This window comes from Tursiops truncatus, chromosome 13 (genome assembly GCF_011762595.2).
Source record: "Tursiops truncatus isolate mTurTru1 chromosome 13, mTurTru1.mat.Y, whole genome shotgun sequence".
Classification (NCBI taxonomy): Eukaryota; Metazoa; Chordata; class Mammalia; order Artiodactyla; family Delphinidae; genus Tursiops; species Tursiops truncatus.
The window spans coordinates 34,507,498-34,521,132 of record NC_047046.1 but is presented as its reverse complement, the minus strand read 5'-3'; the positions used below and the strand labels follow the sequence as shown (position 1 = coordinate 34,521,132).

The 13,635-nt window shown below is 39.1% G+C and overlaps 1 protein-coding gene across 4 annotated transcripts in view; it reads right to left on the bottom strand.

The window, feature by feature from the left end:
• Nucleotides 1-13,635, bottom strand: part of MYOM1 (myomesin 1) — a 163,116-nt gene that overhangs the window by 86,612 nt on the left and 62,869 nt on the right. For all 4 annotated transcript variants that reach the window (XM_073790556.1, XM_073790557.1, XM_033837598.2 and 1 more), the window contains 3 exons: nucleotides 10,938-11,102; nucleotides 8,706-8,867; nucleotides 2,297-2,438 (listed from right to left, as the gene is read on the bottom strand). In XM_073790556.1, coding sequence (XP_073646657.1) covers nucleotides 2,297-2,438; nucleotides 8,706-8,867; nucleotides 10,938-11,102 — 469 coding nt within the window. The remainder of the gene's footprint in view (nucleotides 1-2,296; nucleotides 2,439-8,705; nucleotides 8,868-10,937; nucleotides 11,103-13,635) is intronic.

Sequence of the window (13,635 nt, the reverse complement as noted above, 5' to 3'; positions counted from 1 at the left end):
CAACTAATCTATGACAAAGGAGACAAGGATACACAATGGAGAAAAGACAGTCTCTTCAGTAAGTGGTGCTGGGAAAACTGGACAGCTACATGTATAAGAATGACATTAGAACACTCCCTAACACCATACACAAAAATAAACTCAAAATGTATTAGAGACCTAAATGTAAGACCGGACACTATAAAACTCTTAGAGGAAAACATAGGAAGAACACTCTTTGACATAAATCACAGTAAGATCTTTTTGATCCATCTCCTAGAGTAATGGAAATAAAAACAAAAATAAACAAATGGGACCTAATGAAACTTAAAAGCTTTTGCAAAGCAAAGGAAACTACAAACAAGACGAAAAGACAACCCTCAGAATGGGAGAAAATATTTGCAAACGAATCAACGGACAAAGGGTTAATCTCCAAAATCTATAAACAGCTCATGCGGCTCAATATTAAAAAAACAAACAACCCAATCAAAAAATGGGCAGAAGTCCTAAACAGACATTTCTCCAAAGTAGACATACAGATGGCCAAGAATCACAAGAAAAGCTGCTCAACATCACTAATTATTAGAGAAATGCATATCAAAACTACAATGAGGTATCACCTCACACCAGTTAGAATGGGCATCATCAGAAAATCTACAAATAACAAATGCTGGAGAGGGTGTGGAGAAAAGGGAACCCTTTTGTGCTGTTGGTGGGAATGTAAATTGATACAGCCACTATGGAGAACAGTATGGAGGTTCCTTAAAAAACGAAAAATATCATTATCCTATGACCCAGCAATCCCACTACTGGGCGTATACCCAGAGAATACCATAATTCAAAAAGACACATGCACCTCAATGTTCACTGTAACCCTATTTACAATAGCCAGGTCATGGAAGCAACCTAAATGCCCATCGACAGACGAATGAATAAAGAAGATGTGGTACATATATACATTGGAATATTACTCAGCCATAAAAAGGAACGAAATTTGTAGAGACGTGGATGGATCTAGAGACTGTCATACAGAGTGAAGTAAGTCAGAAAGGGAAAAACAAATACCGTATATTAACGCATATATGTGGAACCTAGAAAAATGGTACAGATGAATCAGTTTGCAGGGCATAAATAGAGACACAGACGCAGAGAACGAACATATGGACACCAAAGGGGGAAAATGGCAGGGTGGGTGGTGGTGTTGGGATGAATTGGGAGATTGGGATTGACATATATACACTAATATGTACAAAAATAGAGAACTAATAAGAAGCTGCTGTATAAAAAATAAATAAAATAAAATTCAAAAAAAAAAAGAATCTTACTAGATTTGTAAAAAATGGTGCATTTACATAGAGGGATACTTTTACAAAGGTAGATAGTTATGTTTTTAATTAAAATACAGATGCATATTTTTTTTTAAAGAATATATCTAAAACTTCACAGTTCATCATTATTCAATGATGAAATAACTTGGAAACATTTAGTGTACAGTTAAATAAAGTATAATCTATTATAAATATTTCTCTGGTTGGTACTGAGCCCAGTAGGCATATACTTACTTACTGCTATAAATATTAAGTTGAATCCACCTTAGTACAAACCTGTCATACTACAGCGGCATAGATTATCTGCCCCTAGTGGTTTTTACAGTCACAGTTTATTACTTAAAAATGGAAGAGAATTGGAGCAACTATCTGAAAAGAAACTAAGTCAGACAATAATGTATTTAGGTCAATAATCTAAATTTGTTTCTAAATTGGCCAAGCTCACTGGATAATTCATATGTAAGACCCATTTACTATAAATATAAAGCCTCTAAGTTTTGGAGAATGTAAACAGCAACGATTTGTAGATAAAACAGTTTAATACTATGGATATTTGTTATTTCTTTGTCAAACTTGAATCCTGTGATATAAATGAGATTTTCTTAGTATTCTTAGAGTACTATTCTTTAAATTACTTAATATTCTTAAATTACTGACATACTAATTATATGGACATTAAGCATATTGAATACCAGCTATTTCATTTCTAAAGTGGCCTCTATTAGGTGAACAAATTCATAATATTCTCGCCAAATTAGTGACTTGGGTTGGTAGTACAATTCAAGGATTATCTTTGGAATTTAGGTAAACAGGTAGGTATGTGTATATACATATATATACATACATACACACCAGACAGAGACAGAGACACAGAGAAAAGAGGGAGAGAAGACCAGTAAAGAAAACACTTCACCTAGAAATGGTGGGAGAAATCAAGCATGTGTCTCTATGGCCAAATCACTCTAACTGAAGTTAGACTAAGTACTAACTTATCAATAAAATATCCCAGAATAGGACTCCCTCCATCCACAGCCGGCTGTTTCCAAGAGATGATGATATAATCTTTGTTGGCCTCCAAGGACACCACATCCAAGGGAGAGGCTGGGGCTCCTTCAATCTCTGCATCAGCATCTGTGGGGATACAGAAGGATCCTGTTAACCCTCTCAGATGTGCTCTGTCAGCCCCAAAGGCCAAGGTCTTAGTGCAGACATTTCTTACCACACCACCGCAGTGGCTATATCTTTGGCCCCAGTCGAGCAATCTTCAATTTGTAATTGCTTACCAAAATAACAATGTGTGCTTTTCACCATCAGTACAAGGAACATTACACTAGGAAGGGCTCTGAAAAGGACCCATGACCTCTGCCTCATGGCCCTTGCCTGCCCAAAATGTTCTAAAAGAAAATAAATAAGGACATGTTGAGGACTGCTATCAGAAAAGTCTGATGTAAGTTATGTCAGGAAGTCTGTTCTTAAGATAATTATTGGGCAGTGTTACTCAGAAACTATGAACGGCTCCAAAGGGGAACAAACAGCCCCTTCTGTTACCTTCTAGATACATCCACAAGAGAAGAAGAACCAAGAAGCTTTGCCCATCCCTATGCTGGGACCACCATTTTGGAAGAGAAACAAAAACATTCATTTTAATTAAATGTTTGTTCCCAAGCTGAAGATCCTTGCGAAAGTAACTCTGATGAAATAGCCACATCTGAGCTTAGTTTATCTGAGTTTAGTAAAAGTCCAAGACTATACAAGAAACAGAGTTCAGTGACTGTTCATGAAATGGGATCCTCTGACAGTGGGTCCCCTCAGCAGTGTATGCACAGATAAATTAGTAACACAGGGGTGTTTTTAGGAGGAAAGGAAGGGGAATGAAAATAACCCCATAGTAGCCTTTTAAGTGAAAATGATTAAGATAAGAGTCACAGTCCCAAGGGGAGGGGAACCACATTTGCCAATTCCACTTGACATCTGGTCAACCCTTTAACAACCGGAATTAGTAGGAGAGGAGGCTGAGACATGTAGGAGCCACTCACCCAGCGAAAACACTCTTGTTGACTGAATAATAAACACTTTCTTTTCCTATGATCTACTCTTCTGTAACTCTTATAAGTTACTGAAACATTTGCTAACAGGGCTGTGCATTGTCTGTGAAGATCTTAAATCAGTTTGGTTTTGAACATTCTGTTTCTTGCCCCATGAACCGGCATGAACCCATGAACCTGCAGGATAATATCTCCTGCATAAGTGCTATAGGAGAGTGTAACCAGATCATCATGCCTAAAACAATGCAGAATTCCTGCATGCCACACAACGGCAAATGGGCATTTTGGTGGGGAGAAACTTTTTTCCTTTTAGGCTTTCAGAGCACTGGATGGTGGGGAGAAGTTCTGCTGATGGTGAAGGTGGAGCAGAGCTAGGATGGAGGTGGAGATGCTGAAGTTAACAGACCTAATAGCTGCTCAGCTGCGAGGGGGACAGCTGGCAACCTCTAGCCATGTCCCTTTTTAGCAAAAAGCCCATAATGTAACAACCGGCAACGTTGGTGTTGGTAGATAAATCCATTGTATGTAACAGAGCCTGGCAGACAGCAGACATTTAGGGAGCCATTTCTCAGCATTTCTATAAAATTGCTTGGAATATGCCATTTGCCATGTGGACTTGACAATCTTTCAAAACACGGTTCTGTATAGCAGCTGCTGGAAGCCAAATCCAAATACCATGCTGTATTGCTTCACACTTGTGCTCTTGGCTCCCAGCAGCTGCTACAGAGCGTCTGGCCCACAGTACCCACTTGGGCAACGTCAATCCTCTTCTTAGCCTCTGCCCTTCTCCCAACCCTCCAAATAGTCAAACCTTTTGTATCTTTGATTAATTAGGCCAAAGATTAGCCTGCTACTCTTTATATTCTGACGTCTGACACAGGCTATTTAATAACTTTTATCAAAATGTAAGTAATTTTATTGTTTATCTTTATTATAAAAGTAGTGTCTTCTTGTAACATATATGTAATAAAAATACATGTTAGAATCCCTCTTAATTCCATAACTCAGAGATTACTAATACTAACGAATTTGCCTAGATTTTTCTAGATTTTTTTCCCTATATTTATAAACTCAAAAGTAATTGTTTTTCACAACAATGTAAATCAACTATACTCCAATTTTTTTAAAAAGTGATTGTTTTTTAAATAAAAGTGGGATTGGACTATATAGTTTCATGTAAACTGGGTTTTTTTAAATATATTTTCATATTAGTAAGTATACATCATTAGTTTTCATTACTGTGCAGTATTTGTGTGTTTATATGGAATATTTATTATACTTTATTTTCAGTTCCCATTGGTGGATATCTAGATTCCTTCCATATTTTCCCCCAAACAAACATTTTTTTCAGCTTTGTCCACTTAAATTCCTAGAACTAGAATCGTTGGGAGATGCGCACTGTTGATACATAGTGGCAAAACACCCTGAGCAAAGCTAAACCGATTTACACTCACCAGCAATGTGTGGGAGTGCTGGCCCCTCCATTCCTTCATCCCAGTGGATTTTAAAACCTTGTAAATCTTTTCAGTGTGATCGATTAATTTTATTGCTTTGATTACTAGTGAAAACTTTTTCATAATTTATTTTTCATTTGTAATTCTTTTTTCATGACATTTATATCCCATCCTTTATCACTGTATCATCTTTCTTTCCTCCCTGCCATGTGTGTAGGAAGGGGAGGAAAGAATATATAAAAGTCTAGAAGAATATGTGATAAAATGATAACTTCAGGTATCTCTGGATGTTAGACTTACGATGGCTTTTCTTTTTTTCTTATTTATATTATCTAGTTTTTCAGAAAGAACACATATTATGTATGTAATAAAAAACTGGCCAAATATGTACAGCTCTGGAATGTGTTTCTGCAGACATATGGTGCTTTCTACACTGATCATTCTGGTTCAGAAGCTATTTTCTAAGCAGCAAAATACCAGAGCTCTAAAAAATGCATTGAAATGGCCTCATGCAGCTCAAAGTTTAAAATAAAAAGCACCATAAAATGTCACTTAAAACACTTTGGCGGTTTCTCAAAAAGTTAAACACAAAGTTAACATACGACCCAGCAGTTCCACTTGTAGCTATCTACCCAAGAGAAGTGAAAACCTAGGTCCATGAATAGGAACACAAATGTTCATAGCAGCATTATTCATAACAGTCAGAGAGTGGAAACAATCCAACTGTCCATCAGCTGGTGAATGGACACACAAAATGAGGCATATCCATACAGTGCAATATTAGTCAGCAATAAAAAGGAACAAAGTACCAACATAAAAACCTCAAAACATAGGCTCAATGAAAAAAGACAAAAGTAGAAGATCACATATCATATCCAGAAATGTTCAGAAAAGACAGTTTATAGAGGCAGGGAGTAGATTAGTGGCTGTCTGGGGGCTAGACTGGGGATGGGAGTGGGGAAGGGGCACAAGAAGTCTCTTTGGGGTGAAGGGGATGTACTAAGCTGGATTGTAGATGGTGGGTGCACAGCTCTGAATATTCTGAAAAGCACTGTCCACTTAGCATGGTTGACTCTTATGGTGTGTAATTATATCTCAATAAAGATTTTTTTAAAAGAATCTAAAATATATCATTTAAAATAAACTTACAGGGGAAATCTTTTTTCTAAAAGTTAAATTCACAACTCGATTTCTGAAATTTGTCTTTGCAATTTTGTCTTCCCCATGAATCTTTTCAATTCTCTCACATCAATATCTGATACATTTTAGAATCTTCCCTTATTTGTGGATATGAAAACTGGCTTAATGATAAATTTCAATCCCTTCCCCCTGTCTGTGGTTGGTCATCTGAAGTCTGGCCTCAACCTGCAGAGAGCCACGACTCTGGATGTGGGCACTGAGAAATGTTGCTGAGGAAACCCTGGACTGTGTCAGAGTTCCCAGAAAAAGTCCACAAAGGGAATCCTCAAGGCATAACTTAAGTGTTTCTTGAGTCACCAGAGATACTCTTTGGTTCAGGTCAGACTGAGAGCAGAGGCAAAGACTGTTTGCTTTCAGTTATCATCTGGCCAGGTCTATCCAGGTGCTTTGTTTAAACAAACATACTTGCTGATAACTTCCAGGGTGTCCATTTTTACTGCAACTGACCCAGAGGGCTACTCCTCTTTTCCCCTCACAAGATCCAACTTTTCCCAAATGCTTTGGTGCAGGAGGAAGTCTGCCCCATTTATCAGCTGGCATAGATATTCGTGCATCTTTATCAGTTGCGAATCTGTGGCAGAATTCAATGATCATTTGTTATTGTTCAGTACTGGTGTGGTATATAGACTGCTGTCTCTCCCCAGTATCCATTCCTCCTGTTTCCTTTTAGTATCAGAACCCCTGAGCTTCTGCAGGCAACATGTTGCCCAGCTTCCCTCCCTGTGGATGTGTGGTAGAGTGTTCACCATGCAGAAGTGATGTGTGCGTCCCTGCATCTCTGCCCTTCCCACAGGCTGGAATGGGAACACAGGACAGCACCATGGGGGCAGTGGAGCAACAACATAGATGGGAGCCAGGACTCTGAATGACTGAGTTGAGCAGAACCACCTGGACCACCTTCCTACCTCTGGACTGATGGACATAAGACAGAAATAAACTTTTTTAAAAAATTTCATTTCAGCAGCTTAACCTATTCCCTAATTAAAATCCTGGGTTAGCCATCAGAAGGCCTGTATCCTAGTCCCACTTCTGCTTCTAACTGTGAGGCTTTTGGTAAATCATGTTACTTTCCTGAGCTTTAGTTTTTGCATCTTAAAATTAAGGGGAGAAATTTCCCTGGTGGTGCAGTGGTTAAGAACCCGCCTGCCAATGCAGGGGACATGGGTTTGAGCCCTGGTCCGGGAAGATCCCACATGCTGCAGAGCAAATAAGCCTGTGCACCGCAATGAAGAGTAGCCCCCACTCACTGAAACTAGAGAAAGCCCGCGCGCAGCAACGAAGACCCAATGCAGCCAAAAATAAAAAATAAATAAGTAAATAAATAAATTTATAAAAAAAAAATTAAGGGGAATCCTAACATTTTTGTGTGCCTTAGACTCCTTTGGCAAAGTGGTAAAGAAAACCTAGAGGGCCCTTCTCAGAACAATGTTTTTAAATGCATAAAATAAAATAAAATACACGAGCTTACCAAAGAAACTAATTATACTGAAGTACAGTTATAATCACAGACCCCTTGGGAGTCTGTGGACCCCAGTTAAGGACACCTACATGACCTCTAAATTTCCACCCTCATCAAAACACCTAGGAGTTTATGGTTCTATTTAATGCACAAGAGATAAAAAATTAGCAAGTCTACTTGTATTGTTTATATGTTTATTTTCTGTATATTGTGACGTTTTGACATCTTAAAAGCCTTTCTGGGTGGGGAGAGATTTTCTGCCCCCATCTCTGGGGGCTAGCCAATTTTAATCCGTCCAGAGCTCACCTCCTCCATCTGGCCCGTGTACCCCAGGAGGAAATATTCCTCTGCCTTAATCATCTCAGCACCAGGGACCAGACAACTAAGCACGACCCCTGTAGCTTAGGGTCTGCTGAAGTTGTTCACACCAGCCAATCCTGAACTGTTTACCCCGCCCTGCCATGCCTTTTCCACGGGAACTCCAATACAGACTGCGGTCTAAGCTCTCCCTCTGCCTCTTCTGCCTCCTGACCAACCAGTAGTGCCTTTGCTTCCCCATGTGGCCCTGGGTGGTTCTCTAGCACCTATGAGTATAATACACTCTTTTCCTGAGCCCCTCCTCTGTCTCCTCGTGTGGCCACACCTGACTGACCACCACGTAAAAGAACACAGAGCACTGCCTCTGTGGCCTGGAAGTGTTCATCGTCTTCCAGATGTGCTGGCATCTCATGTAGAAATAACATCCCCACTTGGACACGTCTGACCTGTTAGAGACGTCGCTGAAAAAAGAAAGACTCCTAAAACCAACAGTTATAGTTTGTCTTAAGGATTCAGTTGTAGCATCTTGTTTCCTAGTTCATTAAAACTAAAGCTATAAAGAAAAGGCCTAGAATGAAGTAATAAATTTGCTCTCCAAAATAGATATTCAAGAGTGAGTCCCCATCACTCTTTTATTGTAGCTTCTTCAAACTGAGACGGCTTTTTGCATCACTAGGACCTAGCCTCTCTACTCAGACACCTACAGAGCACTGCTCTGGAGGCTCATTGAAGATGAGGAAAGTACTGACACTAGTGACAGTAACATAGTCTGGAAACTGGTCACCTTCCATTCCAACTGGTGCCTTCAGGGTTAAATTTTTACATTGGCTCTTTCATCTTTACCAAAAATATGCTTGGATAGATTGACATGGCCTCGGTGTTTTAAATATTCTCAGATGTTCTGCTTTTTGCTAGGTCTTACCTCGAACAAAGACGTAAGCGCTGTATTGTTCATAATATTCTCCCATTCGTACATGGATTGTGTAGAGACCTTCATCTTCCTTGTTGAGATGAGAAAATGTTAGTGTTGCCCGATCTCCACTCCAGTGTGTTTGCACCCATTTTGATGGAGAAACAGGAGCCCCTGGGGAACAAAAGTAAGCAAATTAACTGATTTCTTTCTCTATTACTCTCTTCTTCCTCCTTCCCCTCCACTCTTCCCTCCCCCCAATTCTCTCTCTCTCTCTCTCTCTCTCTCTTTATTCCTCTTCTTCTGTATTGAAAGCTATCTGAATATTAGAGGACATCTGTAGGCCTTTGAGTCATTCTGCCATGTTTATATTGGTTAAAATGTTAGAGCAGAAGTGAGGGGACCAGGGCCAGATACATAATCTGCAGGGCCCAGTGCAAAATGAAATTACAAAACCCCTTGCTCAAAAAGCAGAGGAAAAAAACACAGTCAAGGTACTAAAATATAAGGCTTTGTCCTCTAAAAATAGTTTATTACTTATAAAACATAATAGGGTAATACAAATTGCAAAAACTAATATTTTCATGCCATAATTTTACATACAAAAATAATTATTAATGTGATACATTGATTGATAATACGATATTTTTTACTTACTTTTCTGCAAATTCAGTTATTTTTAGTAACTTCATTTTAAATTGATATAACTGAAAGCAACATCAGTCACTCTTTGCAAATGCAAGATCATAAATTAGTTTTGATTTTTTTTATTTTAAGAAGGATCTTTCTGCTGATGCAACTATTAATGCAGCTGTTAAGAGTATTACATAGTCATAGTAATATACAGCTTTATACGTTATAGTATTATATGGTTATGGTGCTATAAAGTTAACATTGGGTTAATCTTATGATAAACTATTTCAAAATATAAATTTTAGTACTCTAGAGCTGACGATTCTTTTTTTTTTTTTAAACATCTTTATTGGAGTATAATTGCTTTACAATGGTGTGTTAGTTTCTGCTTTATAACAAAGTGAATCAGAGCTGACAATTCTTGAGGAACAATTTTTTCTAAAAAGATTTAACTCTTTATACAAATAGTTTCATGTAAGTCTGAATTTAATTTTAAATGTAAATTTACATAACTGCATCCTAATATTTTCTCTTACATGTCCTGTAACTTGTGGTCATACAAGAAACTGAAAATGACTTCATGATATGTGTATAATTCAAATGCCTGTTTATGCATTCTCTCACTGTATCTTTGATTATGAGGAAAATTTAATTTAAAAATTATCTTTCTTGTTAATAACTGCTTCATCCAAAGTTTCATATGAAAATAGTGTTTTTTCATTGAATGTGACAATCTTTAAACTTAATTTTTATTTCCAAGCCTGTGAATGTTTGCTTTGCAATGTTGTGGCAGTTTTCATAACCAGAGAGTCTAAACTCTGAAGAATACTAACTGCCTTATATGCCTTACTGCAATGTCTATGTACATGTTTTTATTTTATAATATCTTACGGACAAAGTTTACTGCGTGATTGCTGGCAGTTCCTGTCACGGTGCTCAGGCGAGGAAGCTCATATCTGTGCAGATCCCACAAATATGCATTCTGGGGGCGGACGGGCAATCTCGGCTCCCACGGTGGGTGCCCACACTGCCCCACGTGGGACCCCTCCTCTCCTCTAGGGCCACGCCGTCCAGCAATGTTGCTGCTGCTGCTTCTGCCGTGACTGGTTTCACTCTGGGCCCAGGTCCTGGTCTCAGCCATGGTCTTGGGATGGCCCAGACTGCCCGGTGCCCACACATGCACTGAAGTTCAGGCCAACTGCACGGTGAGCGTGCTGACGACCACCCACCGTGCCTGGGGACCAATGGGCCTGCTCCATAGTCCCATTGGACTTCACTGGACTCCACTTTATTTTACCAAATAAAATTAACTTACAAAATGAATATACATCCACCTTGCAAAATGAGAATACAATTTTTTGTAATCCTTTCCCTATATTACTTGGTGATAAGAAATTATAATCTCCACAAATATATTGCGAAGGTTCTGCTACTCTGATATATGTGTAAAAGCTTTTGTAACATCCAAAAGGTTATGTCCTCTAACGTTCAGATTCTGCCAGCTCTGATAAAGAGAACTGCAGTCTTATGGACATTCATGCTCTGGGGCCAAGCCTGGGCTGTGACCTTCTGCAAATAAGAACCCAGTGAGAATTCATTAGTAAGGCTCACCATTTCGGTACCACTGGATCTCTGGCTGGAAATGTTTAATTTCAGGAGTGATAACTACACGGCAGCCTAGACTCAACGTCTCGCCTTCTCTCCCGAAAGACACATCAAACTTGTCATCAAAGTGGATCTCAAACTTGGACGCATAACCGTAAGGGGTCACAGCAACTGGGCACAACAAAAACAAACATCAGTAATTTACTTTTTGTCATCAAAGAGACACAAGCATTTTAATAAGCACAGGCAGAAAGCAATCACAACAAACCTATCAAGTGACTTATCTGGGCAAAAATTAAGTCTTATAAAAGAAGTATGTAGCATATTCACATATATCATTATATTGAAATGGAAATTCTGTGTATGGAAATTCTTGCTTCATTGGTCAGAGAAGCTAAATGCTTATTTTTACTATTATAATTAATAGAATTTAAAAGGTCAGGTTTAACGCCTTACATAAAATGTAAATGAACACCACATTTTTTTTTTTTGCTGTACGCGGGCCTCTCACTCTTGTGGCCTCTCCCGCTGCGGAGCACAGGCTCCGGACGCGCAGGCTCAATGGCCATGGCTCACGGGTCCAGCCGCTCTGCGGCATGTGGGATCTTCCCGGACCGGGGCACGAACCCGTGTCCCCTGCATCGGCAGGCGGACTCTCAACCACTGCGCCACCAGGGAAGCCCGAACACCACATTTAGCTTCGACTTAAATATAGCTGCAATATATGCACATTAAAATGTTAGATTCTGAGTTCATTTAAACTTTACTGCTTGTACTCTTGGAACAAATAGCCATATCGATTTCTCATAAAAATAGAGTTTTTTAGTAAGTGGCTTCAGCTTCTTTGATGATCTGGGTTAAAAAAATACAAGAAATATCAATGGGAGAAAACAAAGTTTAAAATACCATTCTTAGAAATATCCTATTTATAGATTGAGTCAATACCTGCACCATAAACTCTCCTAGGTTTTATTTTCTCTTTTCTCAAAGGAAAGGGCCTGGGAAAATAATGACTATTTTTTGATGGCTTCCTGCATGCCAGGAACTTCACATTTGACATGTCATCTAATCCTTGCAAAAACTCCATGGCATAGTTACTAGTTTTTCCTCTCTTTCAGGTAGGGATATAGAAGTTCACAAATATATATAGCTAACGCAAAGGTTTCAAAGTCATCATGTGTGAAACTGAAATTCAAATGTATAACTGCCCAACTCTAAAACTTAGGCCCTTTTTCTCCTATTTCAATTCTCTTCCTAAGACCTCTTCGAATTAATTTGAAAATGCAAGCTAACATTTATTGAGTTCACCTTGTGCCAAGTATTGTTCCAAGTGTTTAATATCTATCAACTCAATTAGGCCTCATAATAACCCTATCAGGTAAGTACCATTACTATTCCCATGTTATCGATGAGAAAACAGCAGCACAAGGAGACTAAATAACTGCCCATATGCACCCTGCAGACCCAGGATTTACACTGGCAGGCTGTTTCCAGAGCCTGTGCTCTCAACCAATACATGGGGTTGACTTGACTTTGTGTGTCCCCAGGCAACCACTCACCAACAGGGAAATGACTTCTCTTTGAAGCGTGTGTCCCATCTGCCCCATTTTTATATGATGATGTCCCACTGAGATCAAAACGCAAAACAACTTGAACAGATCTTGTTTATTGGGAAGTTGGGCTGGTTCCAAAGCTGCCTCAGGGAGTAGAGATAAGGGTTATAGGGAGGGCCTGGTTTAGGTCAGGGGTTGGCATATCTGTGAGCCAACTCTGGATTGCCTCCTGTTTTGTACCATGAAGAATGGTTTTTAAATTTTTTAATGGCTGAAAAAAATCAAAAGAAGGATAATATTTTGTGACATAGGAGAAGTCATAGGAAATTCAAATTTCAGTGTTTATAAATAAGGTTTTATCTGGATACAGCCATGCTCATTCATCTATCTATTGCCGATGGCTGCTTTTGTGTTACAGTGATAGAGTGGAATAGTTGTGACACAGACCCACACAGCCTAAACTATTCACAATCTAGTCCTTTACAGAAAATGTTTGCCAATCCCTGGTTTAGAATATGGTTGGTATTAGAAAGACCAGGTTACAAGTCGCTATTCTACCATTATGCGTGGTCTTGACCCATGATTTAATCTCTCTAAATTGTTTCCTCATCTGCATAGCACAGATAAAAAGGCACCCAGTTCATAAGCTTTGGAGAGCATTAAATGAATCAATGCATATAAAAAATGTCCTAGGGGACTTCCCCGGAGGTTCAGTGGTTAAGACTCTGAGCTTCGACTGCAGGGGGCAAGGGTTCGATCCCTGGTCAGGGAACTAAGATCCCACATGCCGCATGGAGCAACCAAAAAAAACAAAACAAAACTGCAAATCACTAGTAAAGCTGGCGGTGCTGTCTCCCAGCTCAAAAAAAAAAAAAAAAAAATGTCCTAGTACGGAGTCTGGCACAACTGATCAATACATATTAACTACTAGAGCAGAACCAAGGGCAGGGAGCTTTATCCATGATATTTACCAGCATATTCCAACCACCTAAACTGGTACCTGGCACACGGTAGATGTTCAATAAATACTAGTTGAATTAATGAATAAGAGCCCTCCGTTCTCTATGTTGGGAACAACTGCACTCAGTTCAGAAGCCAGAGGAGGCTCTGAAAGATTAAGAAGTCAGAGAGGTTAGATTGAGCTGGGCTTT